Source organism: Genypterus blacodes, unplaced genomic scaffold, assembly GCF_046128005.1.
Source record: "Genypterus blacodes isolate CSIRO-AG114 ecotype Tasmania unplaced genomic scaffold, CSIRO-AGI_Gbla_v1 ptg000208l_1, whole genome shotgun sequence".
Lineage (NCBI taxonomy): Eukaryota > Metazoa > Chordata > Actinopteri > Ophidiiformes > Ophidiidae > Genypterus > Genypterus blacodes.
In genome coordinates this window covers 90,001-107,500 of record NW_027467007.1, presented here as the reverse complement: position 1 = coordinate 107,500, position 17,500 = coordinate 90,001, and the positions used below count along the sequence as shown (strand labels likewise).

The window sequence follows — 17,500 nt, the reverse complement described above, 5'->3', positions numbered from 1 at the left end:
AATAAACAACATGAAACCTGTCACACTCACACCCAACAGCTGTGTGTGTGTATGTGCGCGTGCGTGTGTGTATGTGTGCGTGTGCGCGCGTAGTGAAAGCGAAATGGACGAGAGGCTCGCCCCTGAACGTGCCCTAGTTTTTGCAGAGCCCTAATTTGAACCACAGTTCTCGGACATCACGGTTTGCAATGAGCGCGTCTGCAGGCACAGGAGTGTTTGTTCTTTCCCTAATGTCCATCCCGATTTCCTATTTATTTAACTCACTCGTTTACAACAACAGGTGAGTGAGCAGCGCTGATATTTATTTATTAAAGGTTAATTACCAATGTGACGTTCTCAATGTCCGCTTTAACATGTCCCTCATGTCTCTGTTCAGTGCTGAAGCAGCCTTCTTTGCTGGCTGTACCACAGTGCTCATCCTGGCCGTTTCAGCCCGGGTGATGTTCAGGCAGAAAGCTCCAGATGACCCTCTGTTCTATGGTAGGAGAGGACTTAAAACATGAAAACAAAGTTACATATGTTTTTGTTTATACAGAACAGAACATTAATAATCATAATGTCAGTGGACTGATTCAGATTCCCTTGGTTCCTCTGTGCAGTGTATGGGGTCTATGCTTTCCTCAGCGTGTTGAATCTGATCATTGGGCTCCAGCAGGACAACATTATTGATGGCTTCGTCACGTTTTACCTCAAAGAGGCGAGTAGTGTCCCGTCTGTGCTCTGTGTGTGTCTGCACGCATCCTGACTGATCCTTGCTCCCTGTGTTCAGGCAGATCCTCATATTAACACAGCACACGGGCACATGATCTGCTACTGGGACGGCTGTGTGCATTACCTCATGTATCTGCTCATGATCACTGCTATCACCTGGGGGTAAGCGCTTCTATCTATCTATCTATCTTTCTATCTATCTATCTATCTATCTATCTATCTATCTATCTTTCTATCTATCTATCTATCTATCTATCTATCTATCTATCTATCTATCTATCTATCTATCTATCTATCTATCTATCTATCTATCTATCTATCTATCTATGTGTTTGTCTTGACAAAGGCAGTGTTGTGTGTCTGCACAGCGACAGTTACAGATCCATTGGACTCTACTGGGTAGGCTCCTTTCTCATGCGTGCCATAGTTTACATTCTTGGAAATGCTGTGGGTGAGTACACTAAAAATAATTGGATAGATTTAGCTGGCTGTGTGTGGAGGCCCCGTGTGAGCCCGGCCTTACACTCGCTCCTACATGATTCTGTCTCTTTCCCAGGGAAATATGGGACCCAGCTCAGTCTGCTCTTCCTCCTCCACATGCTCTATATCACCGTGTCAGTCTGGGCCTGTTTCCGTATCTGCAGCCAGCCCTCCACACAGCGGAATCAGCTGACTGTAAGAACCTGAAGTCTGAAGGATCCAGGCTCAGGCGTTCTTAAGGAAGAACGTTGGAAATCCAGTGTTGCAAAGTGCAGAATGTTACATTTTGGAAACCTTAACCTGTTCTTGGCTGGTTTGACTGTCAGGGCATCCAGGAGGTGCAGAAGAAGAGCTTGTTCCACAGACCTGTGGACTTACTCTTCATCATCTACCTCATCCCTGCTTTGGCTTTCTGTGTCTTCAGAGGCCTGGTGAGGAGGAGAGAAGTTAGAGTATAGTTTAAATGCCTCTGTCTTGATGCACACACACACCTGACCTGTCTGTCCTCCACACAGAGGGAAGATCATTCCTGTGAGATGGAGTTTCTCTCCATCTGATATGGTTTTGTGTTTCAGGTGGTCCTGGACTGTCCCAGCAAGTGGTGTCAGGACTACACCCAGCAGTACGAGCCGTACCTGAAGGACCCGTCAGCCTATCCTAAAGTCCAGGTGACACAGAGGCCACTGAGGGGAGGAAGACCAGGGTGATGTCCTGACACAAACCCTGACCCTGAGGTGTGTTTGTGTTTGGTAGATGCTGGTGAGCATGCTGTACTCTGGTCCCTACTACATCATGACTCTCTATGGGCTGCTGGTCCCAGGATGTGAGTGGATACCAGACCTGACCCTGGTCCACTCTGGAGCTCTGGCTCAGGTGAGGAAACAGCACAGACAGATAGTAAAAGCTCATATTGTTCATATATATGTTGAGCTCCAGGCTATTGAAGCAGAATCTTCACAGATTGTGTTTACACTCTTATAAATTGAAGCTCTAGGCAGTTTGCTTGCACAGTTTCTTTGACAAACACTGCAGGAACAAATTCCTGGGCTCGGTTCCAACAAGTAGATTCACAGACTCGTGCAAAGACCTGGTCTGTCCTCTGCTTGGTTCGCCCCATATCTCTGTAGAGCTGTCTCCCAGAACAGGCCTCTGTATTTCCACAAATGCTGCCGGTCCCACGGTGAAAACGTCTGTGTAAAGGCCATTCCCACGTTTGAGAAACATCAGTGAGAGCTGGAGTTTGGCCAAGTGTGCGTCCCTGCAGGTTGTTCCAGTTTGATGAAGACGAAGGCTCTTGTGTTGCTTGTTTCATACACAGCAGTGGTGTTGTTCTTTCTGTTGGCCTTATCTGGGAATGTTTTGCATGTTCCCCTGAGGACTGATGCTCCCTTACAAAATGTAACAAATATGTCAGGGTTGTCAAGCAGGAGGCCTCGGTTCTTTCCCTTAACTGGGGACAAAACAGCCCTGTAAAACTCCCTGACATATTTCTGTGGCCGCTCCTTGATGTCTGCTGTTGTTTTGGCACAACCACTGCATTTATCTGAGCTAAGTAATGAGACTCAGTTGATAAGAGATCCACTGGTAGATTTAAAATGTCTGATACAAATAGATGAAGTAGATTTCTTCACTTTGAAACATGTTCCTGCTCATATTCAGACCTCTAACATGCTGGCTGCTGTCCCCTCACTTTCTCTCTACCACAGATTGGTCTTTGTTCAGGTCAGTGCAGTCAAACAACAGAGGCCTGAGCTACACCAACAGATATGGTCTGAATAAGCAACACTTACAGCAACACGCTATCTGTTTACATCTATACATGGAAACTGTGCAGAGTGGTTGAAGCAGTTATCATGCCAATCGCCTCCTACAAATACAAAGCAGCTATTGTGTTGGCAGTGCAGGCTGAAGCGTCACTCAGCGCAGGGATCAGGCCTGTCAGTGACTTCAGACCGAGAGGAATGGTGGTATTAGTGGTATTCACTTAAATGTCAGCTGTCCGGCCGGGCTATAAATAGATGAGCGCTGATGCTCCAACAGCCATGGTTGCTATGATACATGTCAGGACTCTTTTTTCAGTGACTTTCCATGAAAAGGGTGACTCGCAGGACTCTATTTACAAGGTTCCAAAATAAGATTGAAGTCTCTCACTCTGTCTCATCAGGACTGCTTATATGAATTTGCTCATCCTAACTCTTATTTCCTTTCCTTCCTCTCTGTGTCACTGCTCAGGCTCAGTTCTCTCATATCGGCGCGTCACTTCACACCCGCACGCCGTTTTCCTACCGAGTGCCGTCTGACAGCCAGCCGGCCTTCCTGCTGCTCAACCTCCTGTACGCCGCTCTGCCTCAGGCGCTCTGCTACCGCTGTGCCACCAATCCGGCCTTCTTCCTCAGGCAATCAGTGGACGCCAGGAGAGACAAGAAGAGTAACTGAGAGAGAGAGAGAGCTGTGCGTGCGTGTGTGTGTGCCTGTGTGTGTGTGTGTGTGTGTGTGTGTGTGTGTGTGTGTGTGTGTGCGCGTGCGTGTGTGTGTGCATGTGTGTGTGCGCGTGTGCCTGTGTGCTTGTAAACCTGTAGCATCCACAGAAGGGAGGCTGGTGTGTTGGATGTAAACATTTTGTCAACATATGACATATATGTTTATAGCTGCTTTGTTTACTGTATTATTGAGTAATAAAAACATTTATTAGTTTATTTTTTGGAATTTTTTGGAAGGTTTCTTGTTGAATAATTATATTTCCCTCCAGTGTATTTTTGTCAATGGTTTGGTGACAAATAAAGAAATCAATACTGAGTGTGTTCTTCATGTAATCAGACGATAGTTAGAGATAAAGAGTCTCAGAGTTACAGACACAAATACGCGAGAGTCCTTCATCTCTTTGTTGTGGATTAGTGCATCTCCACCTCTAATCCTGAAGGTGGCGGTAATGCGCCTGAAGCCGTCTGTCATTAATCACCAGAAGAAGATGTATTGAGGAAGCCGAAGTAAGGTTGGCGCACGCCTCTTCCGGTGCCGATCAAAACAACTTCACATGCGGCTAAGCTAACTAGAGTTCCTCCAAAACACTTAGTTACACCGCGGTTAGCAGCTTCAGGAGGAAACGTCTCGCCCGGCGCTGTTAGAGCGTCTCTGTTTGTCGGGACGCGCCGGTGAAGACCGGCTGAGATACGGAGACTAGCTACTGAGAGCTAACAGGCTAGCTACAGAGAGCTAACAGGAGCTGTGATGGCAGCGTCCGCTCCTCCTGTGCTCTCTGCTCCAGCTACAAGGTGTGTGTGTGTGTGTGTGTGTGTGTGTGTGTGTGTGTGTGTGTGTGTGTGTGTGTGTGTGTGTGTGTGTGTGTGTGTGTGTGTGTGTGTGAGAGAGAGAGTCAACACGACATGTTCTGATCTTTATTGTTTAAACTAGTGTAAATAAATCTAATCTCACTCTGAGCCAGTCTGTGTCCTGACCTCTCAGAGATGGAGCGCAGAGTCTCTCTCTCTTATCAGACTGTGTGTGTGTGTCCTCAGTGTGTGTCATGTTTTCTCCTCCCCTCTCTTCTCTCTCAGTCTGATCTCTTTATGTCTTCATCTTTTCTTCCCTTTAGTCACAAACCTCGCCGAGCTGTCCTGAGGAAAGAGAGACGGAAGAGGAAGCGTCGGGCTCTGGCCCAGGCTCAGGGCTGTGGTAAGATGGAGTCTGTGCTCACCTGCTGGGACTCAGGAGTGGATTTGTGGATTTGTAACTCACCTGCAGCTTTTACCGTCATAGATCTACAGAATGGAACAAACTGCACACTTGTGGCAGAGGAGGAGGAGGAGGAGGAGGAAGAAGAAGAAGAAGTAGTAGATGTTGCAGAGGAGGAAAGGTAGCTCCTTTTTAACTTTGACTCAACACATTGACTCACTTGCTCTCAGCTCAGATCTCTCATAGATCTGATCCTGTCTGGACCTCAGGCTCGGTCCAGTCTCACCCTGCATTGTGTGTGTGTGTGATCTGCCTCCTCAGACAGAAGCTCCACCAGGAGTGGTTGCAGAGAGAGAGGTACGCTCAGGAGGAGTTCAGGCTCCGGTCTGAGAGGGAGGAGGCAGCCAGGAGACGCAGAGAGGAGGATGAGGTAACCTGCAGCAGCTGGGAGCAAAGGGAGTTCTGTAGGCTCCTTTTCTCTTCCATGAGTGACCTGACCTCTTCTGTGTCGACAGCGGAGGATAAAGGAGGAGTGGGAGGCTCAGCAGAGGAGAGACCAAGAGGAGAGGGAGCACAAACAACAGGAGAAGCGGGACAGAGAGGTGAAACGGGCCCCGGCAGGATAGACACAGAGAGAGAGAGACAGACAGAGAGACAGACAGACAGATATCCTCTTGCATTACATCATGAAAGTTTACAAACTAACGTCTTGTCTAATAGAATGTTCCGCTTTGAAATATTAATCTTTGCATCAGCTGTTTCCATGGAAACGCCTGTTGTTGCCTCATGCACAGTGATGTTGACCTTTTTCCTTAACGGAGCGGCACAAGCAGCGACCCGTCCCTTAACTAAGACACGCAGCTCTCAGAGACGCAGGAAGCAGCGTCTGCTCGCTCTGCAAGGACGTATCTTTTACTCTGAGTGACACCAAGCATCTCTCACATCAAGCTGCTTCCTGTTGCCTTTTCCGTGTCCCGTCCTGCTCGAGTGTGTGATCTTAACGCTCAGGAGCAGAAACCACAGCCGTGTTTGTCTCTGCACATTTTCACCCCACGTGTCTTTACAACATTTGTAGGAGGCCGTTCAGAAAATGTTGGACGAAGCTGAGAACCAGGTAGGAACATGGATGACCTATGACCTTTCTGTTATTAGAGATCAGGACTAAGTGTTGGTTGTACTTCCTGGCTTGGTTTCATCCACGTTTGCGGTGCGTTCCAGCTGGATAACGCTTCCTCTTCCTGGATGAACCCCGAGGCTCCGACCGAGAACTCACAGAACTTTGGGACTGAACAGGATGTGGCCAACTGTCCCTTCTTCCTCAAGACCGGCGCCTGTCGGTTTGGTGACAGGTAGTTTGGTGTTTGCCTCTTCACCTCATCATCATCATCATCATCATCATCATCATCATCTTCCTCCTCTGATACCCTGTCTGGTGCCTCCAGGTGTTCCCGTAAGCACGTCTACCCCACGGCCACGCCCACACTGATGATCCGTAAGATGTTCTCCACGTTCGGCATGGAGGAGTCACGGCGGGACGACTACGACATCGACGCGTGTCTGGAGCACAGCGAGGAGGAGCTGCACGAGTACTTCATCGAGTTCTACCACGACGTCCTGCAGGAGTTCAGGAGTGTGGGGAAGGTGGTGCAGTTCAAGGTGAGGAAGAGGAGGAGGAGGAGGAGAAGAAGCTACTTCCTCCAGGACAGAACAAGACGTTTCACTCTGACCTTCTCTCTCTCTCCTTCACAGATAAGCCGCAATTATGAGCCTCACCTGAGAGGAAATGTTTACGTTCAGTTTGACACGTAAGGCAACACGCAAGGACTTCTTTAGTAGAAACAATAACACTGAGATTGATTCTTTGTATAATATTCTTCTCTCTCTCTCTCTCTCTCTCTCTCTCTCTCTCTCTCTCTCTCTCTCTCTCTCTCTCTCTCTCTCTCTCTCTCTCTCTCTCTCTCTCTCTCTCTCTCTCTCTCTCTCTCTCTCTCTCTCTCTCTCTCTCTCTCTCTCTCTCTCTCTCTCTCTCTCTCTCTCTCTCTCTCTCTCTCTCTCTCTCTCTCACGTAGAGATGAACAGTGTAAAGAAGCCTTAATCCGGTTCAATGGGAGGTTTTATGCGGGCAAGCAGCTTCATTGTGAGCTCTGCCCGGTTACTCGGTGGAAGAATGCCATCTGTGGTGAGTCACACGTTCACACAGACACCAGAGGAGAAGAAACACACTCCAGCTTTGTCTCTTTTAATGCTTCTCCTCCTCTTTCAGGCTTGTTTGACAGACAGAAGTGCCCCAAAGGGAAACACTGTAACTTCCTGCACGTCTTTCACAATCCGGGCAATGAATTCTGGGAGGCTGACAGGGACCTGCACCTGTCGCCTGTCCGCAGCGTGAGGGGGAGCCGCAGAGACGGGTGGCACTCGGAGCGATACAGCGAACGCAGGTGGCAGAGGAGTCCGCCGAGATCAGAGAGGTCACAGAGGTCAGAGAGGTCACACGGCAGTCGGAGGAGCAGGAGCAGGGAGAGGAGGAGCTCGCACCTGCACAGAGACGAGTGGTCGTCATCATCCAGACACAGCAGCAGGAGGACAGACAGGTGGCGGAGCAGGAGCAGAGACAGGTCCAGGAGCAGAGACAGGTCCAGGAGCAGAGACAGGTCCAGGAGCAGAGACGGGGCTCACAAAGGGAGCAGAGACGGGCAGACGGACAAGAATGGCAGCCGAAGCCACGAGAGAGACAGACCGCGTAGTAAAGAAAAAGAGACGGACGCTCCAGAGACAGACGCATCCAGGAGCAAGAGCAAAGACGGGAGAGACAATCTGAGCCCCAAGAGACCGAATAAGAAAGATAAAACCTCCAATGAGGACGTCGGCACGCGTCGCCACCGCAAACACTCCAAGAAGAGCAAGAAGAAGAGCAAGAAGAAGCACAAGAAGAAGAGCCAGGTGTCTGAGGAGATGAGCTCATCTGGAGAGTCGGAGGGAGAGAAGAAGGTGAAGAAGGACGACGACTCCTCTGTGACGAAGGACGGCTCCTCTGGGACGAAGGACGACTCCTCTGTGACGAAGGACGGCTCCTCTGGGACGAAGGACGGCTCCTCTGGGACGAAGGACGACTCCTCTGTGACGAAGGACGACTCCTCTGTGACGAAGGACGACTCCTCTGGGACGAAGGACGACTCCTCTGGGACGAAGGAGGGCTCCTCTGGGACGAAGGACGGCTCCTCTGGGACGAAGGACGGCTCCTCTGGGACGAAGGACGACTCCTCTGTGACGAAGGACGACTCCTCTGGGACGAAGGAGGGCTCCTCTGGGACGAAGGAGGGCTCCTCTGGGACGAGTCCAGGACCAGAGCGGCTCACAGCGGAGCTCCTTCAGCCTGCTGACGCCTCTGATCAGACTGAGAGAGAGGAGGAGAGGCAGAGTCTTCCTCACCTGGGGGACGCAGAGATCCCAAACGGTGACATCAGTAACTCTTAGTGGCGTTTGTGACTTTGCTCTCGTCTCCTTCAGTGTTTGTGACACTATCGTGCAGCGTAGCGACGACGTGTTTGTTGACGCTTTGAAACCAAACATCAGACGCTGTTTCCTGTCCAGATACATTTATTGTTGGTCACTTTCAAATAAGAAACAAATGTTGACAAGTGTTTTGGCAGCATTTCATAATAAGAGTCAAAGATTCGTCCCAAAGTCAAGAATGAAGTAAATATTTATTGGGCGTTTGCTCATAAATGATTCTTTAATACTTGAGACTGTTCTGATCTGTGTCGCTCCTCCTATGGTCGCTCTGTGGAACACATCTTCATCTTCATGTTAATCAGATTAGGACAGTTGCATAAAAGCTACTTGTATCTCCGGGTCACACGGGGGTCAGGGGTCAATGATCTGAATCCCTCAGACTCCATCCTAAAGTAAACACAGTGTTCTTTGGTCATATGATGTTAGTCTTTAAAGAATAAGCCTGAAATACTAAAATAGATCTCTCATTAGGGTCACTTTGTTACTATGTAGAGCCTAAACTAAGACTGGGAGCTTTACCAAGACAGACACCTCCATGTTGTCATGGAGATAAGACAGAAAGAAGTAAGTAAAGGCTACTAAAGGACATTTAACACCACACTAACATCAAACAGCTGGAGCTCTGCTCAGGGACTCATCCTGCCTCCTAAGGGGAACGCTTGGCTACTTAATGGGAGGAATAAGACCAAACACCTAAAGGACACACACACACACACACACACACAGGTATACTGAGATTGTGACTGAGAGATGGCGTTTACAGTGTTTCTGCCTGGATCGATATGTTTCTGTGTAAGGAGTTAGAACAGTGAGAGTGATTCACCGTCAGCACCTGGGAGGGTTTGTAAATGAACGGCTGTGACTCAGCTGTGACTCTGACGTGACTGAGGCGACGCTGGGAGCGTTGGCTTGCTTGTCCTCGCTACATTGAACCCCGTGGAGTTCTCCAGGAGTGTAGTGATGCACAGGGAGCGCTTGTTTCTGAGTAGAGACACTTTACCACCACATTGGCACCACATTCAGAGGACGTTACAGAACAGTACGGAACATACTTAAATGATTATATACATACAACACTGACATGTGGGGGAGGGGGGGGGGGGGGTACAGTTACATGATCTACGACTGGGAGGAGGAGGAGGTGTGGGTCAGAGAGGCGCTCTGTCGCTCTATGTCAGCCCAATCTCCTCCAGAACGCTCCGTGGAGCCTCGGCCTCCTGCAGGTGAGACAGAACACACAGATACAAATCAACCAATGAGCTTCTCCGTGTTGTAATCATGAGTGGAGAGCTGGACTGAACAGCTGAGAGGGGAATCGGTCAGCAACAATAGAGCTGCATGCTTTACTAAGAATAAACATGGAGTCCAGATAGTGAGAGTGACTGAAGTGGAGCAGCAGCATGCTCACTATGTGCAGAGGGAGGAAGACTAGCTTATCAGTGCTGGTGAGGAAGGTGGGAGGCTGCAGAGGAGAAGTGAATGTGTTTTGTGTCTGGTCTGAACCCTGTGGTGTCTCTGTGAGGCCCGTACCTCCTGCAGCAGGTCGGCCTGCTCGATGGCCTTCAGCACGTTCTTCTTGGACGTCTCCTGAGCTTCTCCTCCCAGCAGGAACTCGTCCAGGATGAAGTAGGCCTTCTCAAAGTTAAAGATGATGTCCAGCTCACAGACCTGTGGAAGGATCACACACCAGGTCAGATCAGATCAGAGCCCAACACCAGTGTGTGTGTGTGAAGTGTGTGCAGCTACAGACTCACACTCCCAAAGTATTTGTCCAGCAGCTCCACATATCGATGGATGATCTCCAGGGTGATCAGCTCGTTATCCTGATCCTCCACTGCACAGCAGAAATACAGGCTGGCATATCTGAAACACACACAGAGAAGAAACACACAGTCAGAGATCCCCCTGCTCTATCCCAGCATGCATCCCTTCTCCTAAGCTTCAGCTTCTATTGCACAGGCGACCGTTAGAGGAAGTCAAATGTCCGTTTGAATCGCCTCCATTGATTTCCTCTTTTGTCTTTACACAACACGGCCTTCAGTGTTCCCCTCCTCTTCCTCTCAGCTGCTGTCATGCGGGCCTGTGAAGCCATTTGAGCCTCTGAATGTGATACTGGGCCCCAATCTGATCTCCTCCGCTCCCTCAGGCGAGCCCATGAGTCAGACTGACGGAACTCTGCTGCCTCCCTCACCTCTTGTAGACGATCTTGAGGTCCCTCCACTCCAGGAAGCTGCACATCTTGGGCTTCCGGGCCAGTATGGTCTGGACCAGGTCCCTGGAGATCTTCTTCCTCTCCTTATCAGACAGAGGAACATACCACTTCTGTAACCGCAGCTTCCCCTGCCGGCTGAACAACAGCATGAACTGCATCTGAGGAGAGAGGAACCGGTTTAGAGACGAGGAGGGAGGAGAAGGAAGCTTGCATTCTGACAGGAAGGAGTGGAGAAGAGAGACAGTGTGGTGAACAGAGTGCATCCGCCTGAGTGTAAACCGAGACTAACATTAATATTCTATGAGAGAGAGAGGGGAGCCTCACACACTAACACAAGCTCTGGAACGAGATGGAGCACAAGCACCATTTTTAAATTCTATTCAAACAACCCGTCTGATCAAATCATGAAGTTTGGACACTCAAACAGCGGAGACTCGTCCGTACAAAGTTTCCCCAGCCATTACTTCATGTTAGCTAAAGCTACATAGGCACGTATGAACGCCAACACCGCCTTCGTGGCTCCTCCGCGCCCCTCCCGCGGCTCAGCCCGCCACAGCAGCCCCGCACCGCTCCGTACCTTGAACGGGCTCTCGGGTTCGTCGCTCGGGTGTCTCAGCGTCAGTGGGTGTAGCTCATAGCCGGGCTCAGGGCGGAGAAACGCCGCGGGGATGAAGTCTTGTTGTCTCACTCGATGCTAACCTAGCTAGCTGACGGTGGAGGAAGGCGAAGACGCGATGCTGAAATTATCTGCGCTGTGATTGGCTGAAAGAAAAACAAACTGCTGCTGAATCTGATTGGATGACAGATTCCGTTATTTTCTACATCACTGCATCTGCTGGAAGCTGAACTGGTTAGCTTTTGTTTACATGTTTTGATCCGTGTTTATTTGTTTGTTTGCTGGGTGAACTTACGCGCTTCTCTCAGGTTAGACATGATGGAGGAGAGGATCCATCACCACAACATAACACACACTCCAGCTGGGAGTTTAGTATTTTCCGGGTTTTTGGGGGGGGGGGGGGGGGGGGGGGGTTATTCCCAAAACACACACAAACAAACATTTCTCCAATATTACTCCAAATATGTGATAAATGCTCATGGAAGCTGGAGAAGGAAAACAGGAGAATATATGTGCTGACATGATTGATGCTGTAACATTGATTGCTCCATTGAATGAAATAAAGTTTGGTTTAATGTAGGTGAAGCTTTTATAGGCTGCTGTTCTTCTTATTCATCTGCTGAGTTAATGAGACTTCAGGCGCTGTCCACAGGCTGAACAGATAAATACCACTTATATTAATTTGACCTTCGATTGCTGAAGAATTGTGTCACACAATCTTTGTAAATTACACAAACAGTGTGTTTTCATGTAAAGTGAGACAGCATGTGCGGCCTTTATTGTTTGTTGTTCTGTCCTGTCCTGTCTGACACAATCAAATCCTTTCTTCCTGAGTTTGTAAACCGGATGTGGTAAAATTGAGACGCTGTTTGTCAAATCTGCACATCGATTTTGTCAAACTGTTGCCGCGTTCTTGCTCATCGACGGGAAGAAGTAAGAGTCCTTTATTTACGACAAATCAGTCCGTGTTTGCGGTGGCTAGTGTGACCATGGCAACAGGAATGTGCAGTAGTCAAACCTAGCTAGCTAAACGCTATCTTAGCGTAGCCTAGCTTAGCTTATCAGTGCAGTGATGCCTGAGCTGCGTGTTTTGGCGGATCTGTCACCGGAAGATCGTCGTTTGTGTCTGGACCTGCAGCCCGGCAGTTAGAGACGCGCCTCCTCCTACACACAGCAGCGTGTGTGTGCACGTCCGCTGCTCCAGACAGACGCGCCTTCTTTACTGCACTGAGCCGGAGTAACGATGAGGAGCCGCAGTAACTCCGGAGTGCGGCTGGACGGATACGCCAGACTGGTGCATGAGACCATCCTGAGCCACCAGGTGAGTCCGGAGCGTGGGAGCCTCCGGGTCCCTCCAGGTTCCTCCAGGTGTCCATATGTAGAGTAAAGTCTCCCCATGTTAGATTCTCTCCTGCTCACTGCTCTGTATTGATCTGACAGCTGATTCTACTCTAAATATTAAATCATGTTATGATTATTATATCCTCCTTTCCTCTCCTCTCCTTTCCTCTTTCCTTCTCTCCTTCCGGCTGACACATGAACGTGTCTGTTCTCTCCTTCTTCTCTTCTTCAGCTTAGATATTTGCACACATTTTCCGGTCTATTATTATTAACATTTACCTTTATAATGGATGTCTGATCTCACTGTAATCAGATGTTCCCTTCCCTTCCTGCTACATTCCTCTTCTCTCAGTGAGCCGTACAGAGTTATACAGAGCACAGCACAGTGACTTATGGAGACGTTTCAGGTTAAACAACATGCCTGGCTTAGAAATAAACAAGGTTGAGCAAAGTTCAGCCTGTGAGCCGGCAGAGGAGAGGAAACTATGCAGCTATCTGAGTTCAGACTGAGGCAGAGGCAGCAGCTGTCAGAGTCTCTGTGTCACATGCTGCTGAGTGAAAACACACTTCTGCCCTTAACACAGAGGCGCCATCACACCTCAGTGCCACACACTGCTGCAGGTTACAGCTACAGTCAGGAGTGTTTATACTCTACAGTCCGGATAAGAGAACACATTAGATACATAAAGTAAAGTTAAATCAATATAACATGCAGACGACTGCAAACAACTTCAGGAACATTTAGTAACCTGCTCCATATAGCAACAAACTCATGTTATTTACTAAATATATATACAGTTTTACTAAATAATCAAGTGTGTGTATCTCCAGAACCCAGTGACGGGGCTTCTTCCTGCCAGCAGCCAGCTGAGAGACGCCTGGGTGAGGGATAATGTTTACAGCGTCCTGGCTGTGTGGGGCCTCGGCATGGCCTACCGCAAGAATGCAGACCGGGATGAAGACAAGGCCAAGGCGTATGAACTGGAGCAGGTGTGTGTGTGTGTGTGTGTGTGTGGGTGTGTGTGTGTGTGTGTGTGTGTGTGTGTGTGTGGAGGCTGGTGTCAATGTGTGCAGCGGCTGTGTTTGCTCTGCTGTTAATGCTGGGTTAAATATTTCATGTTAGCAAGCTTGAGGCCTGATTGATCTTCAGAGGCCCTTGTGCGAAACAACACACACACTGGTAAACAGCAGTGTGTGTAGAGGAGGTCAGGCACATTGAAGCTGCAGCGTCACCTGGTGAGCTTCAGGCACTGAGCTGTAGGATAATACAAAGTATGATTAAATGATTATCTTAATAAGGACGAGGACTCATTATGTCAAACAAGCTTTAGTGCACATAAAGCAAACGTAAAGAGATGAATGGAAGTATAGAAATGTGAACACAGCCATGATGATGCACCAGTCTACTCACTTCCTGTTCAGCTGTTCTTTACTGACCCGTTGTTAGATTACTGAGTTGTGTAACCATTATGTTTTTGCAGAGTGTGGTGAAACTGATGCAGGGCCTCCTTCAGTGCATGATGAGACAGGTCGGTATCTGATTCATGCATTTCCACACATAAACATGTCCTGTTTACAACATGTTGTATAAGCTAAAAAACACTACTGGGAAAGTGAAGGAAACCAGATTGGTGTGTCAGCCATCGATCCCTTCTCTGCTCCGGCATGTCATCATGTTGTGCTTGCATACATACTGTGTTTGCATGTGCTTCAGGTGGCCAAGGTGGAGAAGTTCAAACACACCCAGAGTACAAAGGACTGCCTGCATGCCAAATACCACACCCCTACATGTGCCACAGTGGTGGGGGACGATCAGTGGGGCCACCTGCAGGTGGATGCTACATCCATCTACCTGCTGATGCTGGCCCAGATGACCGCCTCAGGTGAGCCATGCTTCTGTTGTGTGTGTTTGTGTGTGTGCTCTCTCAGGTCGTTCAGTTATTTGCTGTGTGCCCAACAAACAACTTTGAGGTTTGATTGTTTACTGTGCGATGTTTACACAAAGGTCTCCATATCATCTCAAACCTGGATGAGGTCGCCTTTATCCAGAACCTGGTGTTCTACATAGAAGCTGCCTACAAAGTTGCGGTAAGTGGCTCCTGCATTTACAGTCAGGTCAAGGTGAAGGCTGACACGGAGGAGTTACCTGGAGACAAAATGATTCACAGAGACACAGCTGAAGAGTTATGTTATGGTTTTATTTCCCCCTGTAGGATTATGGGATGTGGGAGCGAGGTGACAAGACCAACCAGGGAATCGCTGAGCTCAACGGCAGCTCTGTGGGCATGGCTAAGGTACGGATATCAAGATTATTCAGTAATTATTGTCAATGCCTGGAATTTACTATATAATTTATTACCCCAAATATTAATAATAAATAAATGTGTTTTTGATTTAATTAAATTACATTTTTATTTATTGTTTTAATTTAATATATATATTTAATTTAATTATTTGTTTTATTATTTGTTTTATTTCATTTTTTTAATTTTTAACTTTATTTTATTTTAATCCATAGGCAGCTCTTGAGGCCATAGATGAGCTGGACCTGTTCGGTGCCTATGGAGGGCCAAAGTCGGTCATCCATGTCTTGCCTGATGAGGTGGAGCACTGTCAGGTAAGTGGCCTCTCCTCTGTTTCTGCTCCTCTCATGGTTCCTCAGTGTGACAGCTTCTCTTCCCCTCTCAGTCCATTCTGTCCTCCATGCTGCCAAGAGCCTCAACATCAAAAGAGATTGACGCTGGTCTCCTGTCTGTCATTTCCTACCCGGCCTTTGCCGTTGAGGACGCCGACCTGGTGGCCATCACCAAGTCTGAGATCATCAGTAAGCTGCAGGTAAAGCCAGAGAGTCTCACTGCGTACATCGTCTCTCTGTTCTATGCTTTTCTCATTTACGAACGTGAAAGTCACTGAGAGTAAAAATAGTTCTACTGTACAGGGTCGCTATGGCTGCTGCCGCTTCATCAGGGACGGATATCGCTGTCCAAGAGAGGTAAAGGCACCACATCATGGAAGCCTGATCACTGGTTTGAATGGTTTTAGACAACAGGCAACAGGACGTCTGTGTCACACACTTCAAGGATCACAAACATGACTTTACAATGACGTCTTTAAGCTGACCTTGCTTGTGTCCTTCAGGATCCATCCAGACTGCATTACGACCCTGCAGAGCTCAAACTGTTTGAGAACATTGAGTGTGAGTGGCCGGTGTTCTGGACCTATCTGATCCTGGACGGGATATTTACAGGAGAACAAGTACAGGTAAGAGCATAGCATAGCATACCATAACATAGCATAGCATAGCATAGCATAGCATAGCATAGCATAGCATTTAGTATCAGAACGCTCCTCTCACATGGACCTAAATGAGTCACTGACCTCCACAGGTGCTGGAGTACAGGGAGGCACTGGAGGCCGTGTTGATCAGAGGAAAGAACGGCATCAAGCTGGTGCCTGAACTCTATGCTGTCCCACATGAGAAGGTATGCCTTGCTCAAAAGAACTCAGAGCATGTTCACCTTTTATTGACCATCATCAAGTTGTATGAATTAACGCCAATCCTTTGAAATTCCATGATAAGTCATTATAATTCAGCACAATGACCATCAGACTGCTGTAAATACATCCAAAGTAAGAGCGTTGTGACCTTTCCAGATGGAGGAGGAGTACAGCAGCCCTCACTCAGTGGACCGGGTGGCTCTGGGCCAGCTGCCTCACATGTGGGGACAGTCCCTCTACATCCTGGGCTGTCTTCTGGCTGAGGTAGGAGATCCCTGACTGTCAGGCAGCAGATGTGATCAGACACACTCCTGTTTGTGTGAGTGATGTTGTGTTTAAGTCTCTCTCCGTCTCTCTCAGGGTTTCCTGGCTCCAGGAGAAGTCGACCCACTCAACCGGAGATTCTCTACAAACTTTAAACCAGATGTTGTGGTACAAGGTTCGTAGCACTTATCAGTTACAGGGAAACTTCAGCCTAAATGTGGATCAATAAATAAACAGAATCCCTGAAATACTGATAACATCGATGACACGACCTTTGACCTCCTGACAAAGTGTTCAATTATGTAAACTACTGCTCCTGTTGTTTCAGAGACTTAAAGGGATACTTCAACGTGTGTGTGTGTGTGTGTGTGTGTGTGTGTGTGTGTGTGTGTGTTCAGTGTGTGTTCTAGCAGAGTCTAAGGAGATCCAGCAGTTGCTTAGTGATCATGGTATCCAGGTGCAGACGACCTCAGAGGTGCTGCCCATCAAGGTCATGCCTGCTCGCATCCTGAGCCACGTCTACGTCCGACTGGGTAACTGTGTGTGTGTGTGGGTGGGTGTGTTTATCTGTGTGTGTGTGTGTGTGTGTGTGTGTTAGTAACCTCTTCTCGTGTCTTTGTCTCACAGGAAACTGCAAGAAGCTAAATCTGAGCGGTCGTCCCTACAGACACATCGGCGTTCTGGGAACATCCAAGTTCTACGAGATTAGAAATGGCTTCTACGTCTTCACCCCTCAGGTAAACATGAAGCTTCCCTCATCCATGGAGTCTTAAGATGGTGAGACACATCCTCACAGGGACATCCTCACTCTGTCTCTCTGCCTCTGTCCAGTTTCTGGATCAGCACCACTTCTTCTTGGCCCTTGATAACCAGATGATTGTAGAGATGTTGCGTACAGAGCTGGCCTATCTCTCCTCCTGCTGGAGGATGACGGGACGACCCACGCTCACCTTCCCCATCACCCGCAGCATGCTGGGTAACCTGCAGCACCCATCACTTAGTAATTCAGCGGGCCAGCCAAGAGTATCTCTAGTGTGTTTTTAGCCAGGAGATGGCGCTCTACGACAACACAGTAGAAGAAGAAGAAGACCTTTTGATCCTTAATGTGGATTTCTATATTTTGTATTTATTTGATTGTCATTTCTTTGTTGTTCTTTGTTTTCTGTGCAGTTGATGATGGTGATGCTATTGAT

At 48.4% G+C, this 17,500-nt stretch overlaps 4 protein-coding genes across 10 annotated transcripts in view; 3 read left to right on the top strand and 1 right to left on the bottom strand.

The window, feature by feature from the left end:
• Positions 1-3,972, top strand: part of LOC143015540 (transmembrane 6 superfamily member 1-like) — a 4,257-nt gene extending 285 nt beyond the window's left edge. Inside the window, exons 1-10 of one of the 4 annotated variants that reach the window (XM_076169552.1) lie at positions 1-280; positions 377-480; positions 600-697; positions 770-873; positions 1,080-1,162; positions 1,268-1,386; positions 1,518-1,622; positions 1,767-1,859; positions 1,945-2,064; positions 3,424-3,972. The exon at positions 1-280 is cut by the window's left edge and continues 285 nt beyond it. In XM_076169552.1, the coding sequence (XP_076025667.1) occupies positions 189-280; positions 377-480; positions 600-697; positions 770-873; positions 1,080-1,162; positions 1,268-1,386; positions 1,518-1,622; positions 1,767-1,859; positions 1,945-2,064; positions 3,424-3,627 (1,122 nt within the window). In that variant the 5' untranslated portion in view covers positions 1-188 and the 3' untranslated portion in view covers positions 3,628-3,972. Of the gene's footprint in view, positions 281-376; positions 481-599; positions 702-769; positions 874-1,079; positions 1,163-1,267; positions 1,387-1,517; positions 1,623-1,766; positions 1,860-1,944; positions 2,065-2,318 lie in introns of those variants that run through there. The other 3 variants (XM_076169553.1, XM_076169554.1, XM_076169555.1) reach the window with 3 other exon arrangements.
• A 201-nt stretch (positions 3,973-4,173) lies between these two features.
• On the top strand, positions 4,174-8,600 carry LOC143015537 (uncharacterized). Of its 2 annotated transcripts, XM_076169547.1 has the most exons (11): positions 4,174-4,463; positions 4,784-4,863; positions 4,948-5,044; positions 5,185-5,293; positions 5,379-5,465; positions 5,939-5,977; positions 6,082-6,212; positions 6,306-6,519; positions 6,613-6,668; positions 6,933-7,042; positions 7,127-8,600. In XM_076169547.1, exons 1-11 carry the CDS (start codon positions 4,420-4,422, stop codon positions 8,335-8,337), a joined length of 2,178 nt encoding a protein of 725 aa, XP_076025662.1. In that variant the 5' UTR covers positions 4,174-4,419; the 3' UTR covers positions 8,338-8,600. The 2 variants fall into 2 exon arrangements, with proteins under 2 accessions (XP_076025662.1, XP_076025663.1); XM_076169548.1 differs by lacking the exons at positions 4,174-4,463; positions 4,784-4,863; positions 4,948-5,044; positions 5,185-5,293; positions 5,379-5,465 and adding an exon at positions 5,491-5,768 and having other exon boundaries at positions 5,878-5,977.
• Positions 8,534-12,911, bottom strand: LOC143015542 (AP-1 complex subunit sigma-2-like). The gene is made up of 6 exons (XM_076169556.1): positions 12,825-12,911; positions 11,166-11,350; positions 10,568-10,746; positions 10,131-10,239; positions 9,907-10,044; positions 8,534-9,593 (listed from the first exon to the last, which is right to left on the bottom strand). The coding sequence occupies exons 3-6, from the start codon at positions 10,744-10,746 to the stop codon at positions 9,546-9,548; spliced, it is 474 nt and encodes a 157-aa protein (XP_076025671.1). The 5' UTR covers positions 11,166-11,350; positions 12,825-12,911; the 3' UTR covers positions 8,534-9,545.
• LOC143015535 (phosphorylase b kinase regulatory subunit alpha, liver isoform) overlaps positions 11,663-17,500 on the top strand; it is an 11,612-nt gene continuing 5,774 nt past the window's right edge. The window contains exons 1-17 of one of the 3 annotated variants that reach the window (XM_076169542.1): positions 11,663-12,525; positions 13,377-13,535; positions 14,027-14,074; positions 14,260-14,428; positions 14,551-14,633; positions 14,759-14,839; positions 15,064-15,162; positions 15,234-15,380; positions 15,484-15,537; positions 15,684-15,806; positions 15,932-16,027; positions 16,200-16,307; positions 16,404-16,482; positions 16,706-16,840; positions 16,935-17,044; positions 17,139-17,283; positions 17,478-17,500. The exon at positions 17,478-17,500 is cut by the window's right edge and continues 56 nt beyond it. In XM_076169542.1, the coding sequence (XP_076025657.1) occupies positions 12,448-12,525; positions 13,377-13,535; positions 14,027-14,074; positions 14,260-14,428; positions 14,551-14,633; positions 14,759-14,839; positions 15,064-15,162; positions 15,234-15,380; positions 15,484-15,537; positions 15,684-15,806; positions 15,932-16,027; positions 16,200-16,307; positions 16,404-16,482; positions 16,706-16,840; positions 16,935-17,044; positions 17,139-17,283; positions 17,478-17,500 (1,737 nt within the window). In that variant the 5' untranslated portion in view covers positions 11,663-12,447. The remainder of the gene's footprint in view (positions 12,526-13,376; positions 13,536-14,026; positions 14,075-14,259; positions 14,429-14,550; positions 14,634-14,758; positions 14,840-15,063; positions 15,163-15,233; positions 15,381-15,483; positions 15,538-15,683; positions 15,807-15,931; positions 16,028-16,199; positions 16,308-16,403; positions 16,483-16,705; positions 16,841-16,934; positions 17,045-17,138; positions 17,284-17,477) is intronic. The other 2 variants (XM_076169540.1, XM_076169541.1) reach the window with 2 other exon arrangements.

Coding starts and splice junctions, on each gene's coding strand:
- LOC143015537 (XM_076169547.1), top strand. CDS start 4,420: ATGGCAGCGTCCGCTCCTCCTGTGCTCTCTGCTCCAGCTACAAG. Junction 4,864..4,947: donor GGCCCAGGCTCAGGGCTGTG/GTAAGATGGAGT, acceptor TTACCGTCATAG/ATCTACAGAATGGAACAAAC. Junction 7,043..7,126: donor GTGGAAGAATGCCATCTGTG/GTGAGTCACACG, acceptor CTCCTCTTTCAG/GCTTGTTTGACAGACAGAAG.
- LOC143015542 (XM_076169556.1), bottom strand. CDS start 10,746: ATGCAGTTCATGCTGTTGTTCAGCCGGCAGGGGAAGCTGCGGTTACAG. Junction 10,045..10,130: donor TGGACAAATACTTTGGGAGT/GTGAGTCTGTAG, acceptor ATCCTTCCACAG/GTCTGTGAGCTGGACATCAT. Junction 9,594..9,906: donor AGGCCGACCTGCTGCAGGAG/GTACGGGCCTCA, acceptor TCTCACCTGCAG/GAGGCCGAGGCTCCACGGAG.